At 46.5% G+C, this 6,000-nt stretch overlaps 1 protein-coding gene across 2 annotated transcripts in view; it reads right to left on the bottom strand.

Moving 5' to 3' along the window:
- SCAF4 (SR-related CTD associated factor 4) overlaps positions 1 to 5,076 on the bottom strand; it is a 46,223-nt gene extending 41,147 nt beyond the window's left edge. Inside the window, exon 1 of one of the 2 annotated variants that reach the window (XM_035315605.1) lies at positions 4,708 to 5,076. In XM_035315605.1, coding sequence (XP_035171496.1) covers positions 4,708 to 4,737 — 30 coding nt within the window. In that variant the 5' untranslated portion in view covers positions 4,738 to 5,076. The remainder of the gene's footprint in view (positions 1 to 4,707) is intronic. The other variant, XM_035315606.1, reaches the window with a different exon arrangement.
- Positions 5,077 to 6,000: the final 924 nt, after the last annotated feature.

The raw sequence follows: 6,000 nt of genomic DNA on the forward strand, positions 1-6,000 counted from the left end.
CGCTATGTCTCAGAAGATCAAAGTAAGTTTTAAATTCGTAACCATCAGCTGTGAAGCATACCAAGTATTAGGTGTCACAGAAGATCAGAGATCACCATAACATTCATGGCAGCCAGCCTATATTCTTTGGAAAATAAAGTGAGATTTAAATTTGATCAGATATGAACCTCAGCAAAAAGAATACTCGATCCACTAAGCTATTTCTATGGCCTAGAAAGACCATTCACAAATTCAGAATCACTAGGGAGAAAAATCTTGATCAAAACAAACAAATAAAAATATATATATATATTTTTAAAAAACAGTCAAATGGAGATGACAGCATTAGAGCACACAGACAAGAACTTTATTTTCTACACAAATGTTTTTGAAACTTATCTGCCTCTTAGGGTCAGTGCTGTGTTCACTAGTCCGGTACGTCTCCTGAAAAGCTTCTCATCTCATTTCTTCTCATTCCAAGAAATTTCCAATAGGACATCACAGCTTTCCATATCCTCGGGAACGGTTTAGTCCAGAAGAAACAGACACACATCTTTCACTATCAGAATGACGATGATCCTTCAACTGATGGGATGCAGTCATAAAAGCAACAAAGCAACTTCTGTCCTCAAAGGGCTGCACACTACTTCTGCAATGATTTCAGTCTCCATCACCCACTAAAGAAGGACTAAATTTGGTTTAAAACTCTAGGAGCACTCTCTTACCCTTCTTGTCCTCTACACCATCCAAACATAATTTGAACTGCTGCTTGAGCAATTCTCCCAGGACACGTGGAATACAACGCTTGCTTAAAAATACACCCTGTAGCACCTTCTGGAGTATAGGATATATTTTAGTGAGCTGCAAAAGGTAGTAGCTTTCACTGCTTTCTGAAAGGGACAAATGGTGGGCAAAATGCAGAGAAGACCGTGAGCTTTGTCTTTTCTCCAACCACAGATACTGGCAGCTGTGTTCTTCCTGCTTTGCCATACATCAGAGGGAATCTAACCGGGATTCGTGAATTTCAGTAAATTGCTGAAGAACCACTATGAAGGATATCCTGCTAACTTCTGTTTACAGGTGTTGGGGTGGGGAAGAACAGGGAGCAACAGAATACAGGTTACCCACATCTCACTGACCAAAGTTAAAACCTTTGAACGCCACCCTCTCCACAGAGGGAGATGAAGCTTGCTGGCAAGGACAAAATGAAAAAAGAAAACAACTGGGGGGAAGGGGATTGTAACAGAATACGCAAAAAGGTAGCCTACCATTAGTGAAGGATGGCTGTACAGAACAAAAATACAACTGACTGGTTCACTGACTAAAGATAAATGGTAAAGAAGGAAGGTGCTGCCCACAAAATATCTATTCCATTTGCGATCTAGGGCGATATCAACTGTTGTAGTGGTACGGATTACCTGCTCCCAACCTGAGACATATGATTAAATGAATGTACTGCATTACTCAATACAAATATAAGATTACAAAATAGAGTTGACTTTATCCTGCTTCCACCAACACTGTAAAGAAATCTCTATTTCTGGTCTCAGACTTCTATAACCTTTAAGCTATCCCCCAATTTTTTCAGAGTAACGAAAAGAAAACATATATCCCCTAAGTTCAAACATGACAAGGATTAAAACCTTGACAAACCGTGGCAGATGTGTTTTTGTTGTTTTAGGAAAACATTCACTTGCTTTCTTAAAGACATATCTAAGTTTTGTACCATTATCAAATTACCTTTTGTGATTTACTTACACTGCGCTGTTAATGTAACAAACCATATACATCAAGCAATACACGAATTCTAACTCATTCTTCCAAGACACAATTTGAACTAATTTCCCCAGGGAAAATACACTGTACTACATAACTGTCAAATCCTACCTATTCAGTCGGTAATATCTGCTCAGAGTGCAGCTGGTAGAACAGCAAACATGTTCACTGGATACAAAAAAAAATAAAATGTGTCTGCTCATTAGAAAAATGAGAATTTTAGAGGCATACTGACAGGTAAACTTGCATTCAAAATAGAGGTACAAAGAACAAGACTTGAAGGAATGGGCAACACAGTCAAACATGATCAAATTGCGCAACCCCTGTAAGTTACCACCCATCACCAGAGACAAACTAATGGACTCGGAGTGTTCTTTTGTAGCTTGCCACAATTGCTAAGCACAACATGCAAGCTCAAAGCTCTGTATTTAAGTTTCACCTCACAATTCAGATGGGCAGCTAAGATCACATACTTATCACAATTAGCTGACAGGCAGAAACTTGTTACTTCACTGCAACATGATCGTATACAGTCAGAGGCCTGTAACTCATAGGCCAAAACCTGAACTTCTGAGCGAAACCGGAGTCAGCCAAAACTATGAATGATTTGTACAGAACTGGGTGACCAGCTACAGGCAAAACAAACAGTACAAATTGCATTAATATGAATGCTGCTGGTGCTTTTCTCTTTTTTGAGAGGAGGATACCAATGTAATAGCCCAGAAGATGCCTCATTTGCATGACTTGAGCTTGGACCTCCCACCATTTTGGAAATCACTGTACTCACCAAACTTGCCCCCAAAATCACAAAAGATCGTAAGACCACCTGAAGCAGTAGCTCAGGTCTCTGCTGGCACACAGACTGGCTGAGAGCTGGCAGCTGCCATCTCCACACCAGAAGGGACAGCAAAACTGGAAATGCCTCCCCTCTAGCATACATGGCAAGTCCAGAACCAAACTCACGGCTGCTGCAGTTGAAGTTGCCATTATAAAACCACAAGTCCCTTTCTACAATGGTATTGTTCAACAACTGTCAGCCAGTGCGTTGAGGAATCCTTGACCTACAGGGTAGTTGGGGACAACCCTCATCTTTGTTGTTGCAGCTGTTTTACTCTCAATAACTATTCAGTTAGCAAAGACTGATACCTCTGCAGTCCTTACATCATCTATGCATTTTAACGTAGCCTTACGGACAAAATGAGTCCTCATGCGCTCGCCAGCCTGCACCATCCCCACCACCCTGTGAAAACGTTGACAACTTTTGTAAAACTGCCGTTTCTCCACTTTCTGTGAGAAAACACAGAAAAGGAACAGTATTTGACGTAAATCTTTCCCTCCTCAAAAAAAGCTTGAGGCGTTTCAAACTTTAATCTGCATTGTTTTGCGTGCAGTCTCAGGCAGCACACGTTCTGTAAAGCTAAAAGAACAGCTGAAGAACTTTATGTTCTTAGCTAATATCATAAACACACCTTGCAAGTACAGCACAGTAATTACAAAAAAAAATTAACACTCTATGTACAAGCCGTCCTATGGAACTATTCATATGTGCAAATGATTACAGAAGAGGAGTTTTTCCAAGTAGTTTTCTTCTCCATAGCTGACACTAAAATCCAGGGTTTCAATACCTTTCAGCTTACACAATGAATTACACAACACATTTCTGATTGTATCAAACAAAATGATTATGCTTTTGCTTCATCTGACAGGAGGATGCATTAATTAAAACATGCCTATTTCTAAAACTGAGGTTAGTCACAGAATATCAAGGCACTCTGATGTTGCCTCTAAAGTCACACATGCTTTCACTCCCAAATCAGCAAAAATAAAAAAGCGGGTTTTATTGTATGAGAAACACGAAGCACTATCTGTACAACTAAGTTTTATCAGGTAGCAACATGCTGAAATGAATGAGGTAAAAGCAATCATCTGCTAGAATTTGTTTATATTTAGCCAGCTAAGAATATTTCTGCGCTCTGCATGAGAACTGAGAACGCAGCACGTGTGCCATTCTGCTCCAATGTATTTGGGAAAGGTTTTTTGTACACTTTTTCTGTACGACTGGTTCAACATGTAACATGCGCAGATGAAAAAACTGTTACCAGGACACACGTGCTATTTTTTACTTTGAACTGTTATATATATTTTTTTTTTAACGAAGAGTAGCTTTTCAGTCGACGTGTGACGAGCAGTTGCAGGGAGTGAACTTTACACAGCATGACTTCATCACATGAGGGTAGCCTGCCATTTTTCCCCGATTCCGTTCGGCAAACACGCACGGCAACCTTCAAAATGCACTAAACGTTCCAATAGGTGCTGGCTTAGTTTTAACCGGTTATTTGCGAGGAAGGTAGGCATGTTCTGCAGCCCACACCTGACCTGCAACAGTCAAATCTACGAAGTGAGGTCCAGCTAAGGACTGGTTTAGGCCGTGTGTCGAAAAGTTTATCAAATAGGGGCTGGAGCGTTTCCTTACACAACACGCAAAACCAGCCGTTGTCCATTTTGTTCCAAACCCTAACCGGCTGAGTAAAGAATCACAAAAAAAAAACACCAGAGGCCGACGGTTGGCCTTCTGTTTGTGAGGGGAGAGGGCTCCGAGCGCCTTTCCAGCCTGCCCCCGCGCCGGGGCAGCCCCCCAGCCCCTCGTCCGGAGCGGCGGGGCGCGGATCCCCCGGCGCTTTCCCCTCTCCCTGTCCCGCCCCGCCGGCCTCCACCTCCGCCCCGACCTCCCCTCGCCCCCCGCAGGCCGCAGGCCGGGCGTTACCGGGCCCTTCCCCGGCGCAGGCCGCGGGCCGGGCCCGCGCGGCCCAGAGCCGGAAACCGAGCGCTGAGGGGAAGGGGGGGGGGGGGGGGGGGGGAGAGACACGACGATGGCGGCCGTGGCCCCGCTCCCTCCTTCCTCCTCCTGCTCTCCTCCCCTGTGCCGTGCCCCCGCCGCCCCCCGGCTCCCACCTCCTGGTTGAAGGCGTTCACGGCCTCCATGTTGGCGGCTGGCTGCTGCGGGCGGGCGGGCGTCCGCGCGGGGGAGGGGCGGCCGGGCGCCGCTCAGGGGCTGCGCGCGGGCATGGCCGTTGGGCGGCCCCCCCCTCCTGCTGCTGCTGCTTCCCCCTTCCCCTTCCCCTCCCCGTCCGCCTCCTTCCCGCCTCCCGGTGCGGCGGGCAGGGCCCCGTCCGCTGCCCGTCGGCTCCCAGCGGGATGGCGGAGCCCCACGCCGCGCGCGGCACGCCGGGATGGCGCTACGGCCCTGCCGGCAGGGGAGGGGAGGGGACGGAACGGAACCGACGGGAGCGCGCGCCCAGGCGGCGTCACGTGACCCGCGGCCGGGGGAGCTCCCCGGGCGCCGCCATGTCAGCGCCTCGCCCCGCCCCCGGGGAGGGGAAATGGCGGGGAGCGGGAGACCGGGGGGGGGAGGGGGGCGGCGGAGAAGCTACATGGCCGTGAGGGGGCGAAGAAGTGGCTCTTTCCCTGCTTCCCCTTGAAAAATTGCCTTTTTTTTTTGTCCTTTCTTATAAAAAAGAATTCCCCGTGATTGTGTCTTCTAGGTTGCATAACCGCGTGCTAAACGTCTAGAAGAAGCGGTGACCCGCCGCTTGGTGTGTTTTGTGGGGGGGGAGAAGCTGCGCTGGTCAGCCCACACGTCGTAAAATGAGCACAGCCTCCCAGTCCTGTCCCAAGCTCAAGTGTTTGGCTCCGTGGGTTGATCAATGATTACATTCACACCAGCTGCCGAGCTAATGTTCCTGAGAAAGCCTTACGTGCTACAGAATGCACCTTCAAGGACACCACATGGCGATGGCACCCATTAAAGAGTACGCACGTTAAGCACACTTCTAACCCCTGTATTAATGCGTTACTACTGTTAATGATTTGGAATTTGTATAGTTCCACATGATACGCTATGTTCTGACAGTTCACTCCGATACATCAGCTAGGGAGTAAACTGGAAAGGAGGGGATGCAGGGTGTCACAGGAATCTCATAGAAAGTACATTTAGCTTTATTTAATGTTCCGCAGTTGGACTCTGCCTGGTATTTAATTAAGTTTTGAATAAAATGCAAATTGCTTTCAGGAGTCTCCTTCCTCCTCCATCAATATATGGCTATTCTGTAATTACTCCTCTTTAAAAACAAGTATTGTAAAATTCGAGTTAAGAAAGCTGACAGGAATGAGACCTCTTGTTCTCAGACTATGAAACCTCTGAAGTACAGCTGTTATTCAGAGGAATTTTTAAAATAGGCTCTAGTA

This window comes from Oxyura jamaicensis, chromosome 1 (assembly GCF_011077185.1).
Source record: "Oxyura jamaicensis isolate SHBP4307 breed ruddy duck chromosome 1, BPBGC_Ojam_1.0, whole genome shotgun sequence".
Taxonomy (NCBI): domain Eukaryota; kingdom Metazoa; phylum Chordata; class Aves; order Anseriformes; family Anatidae; genus Oxyura; species Oxyura jamaicensis.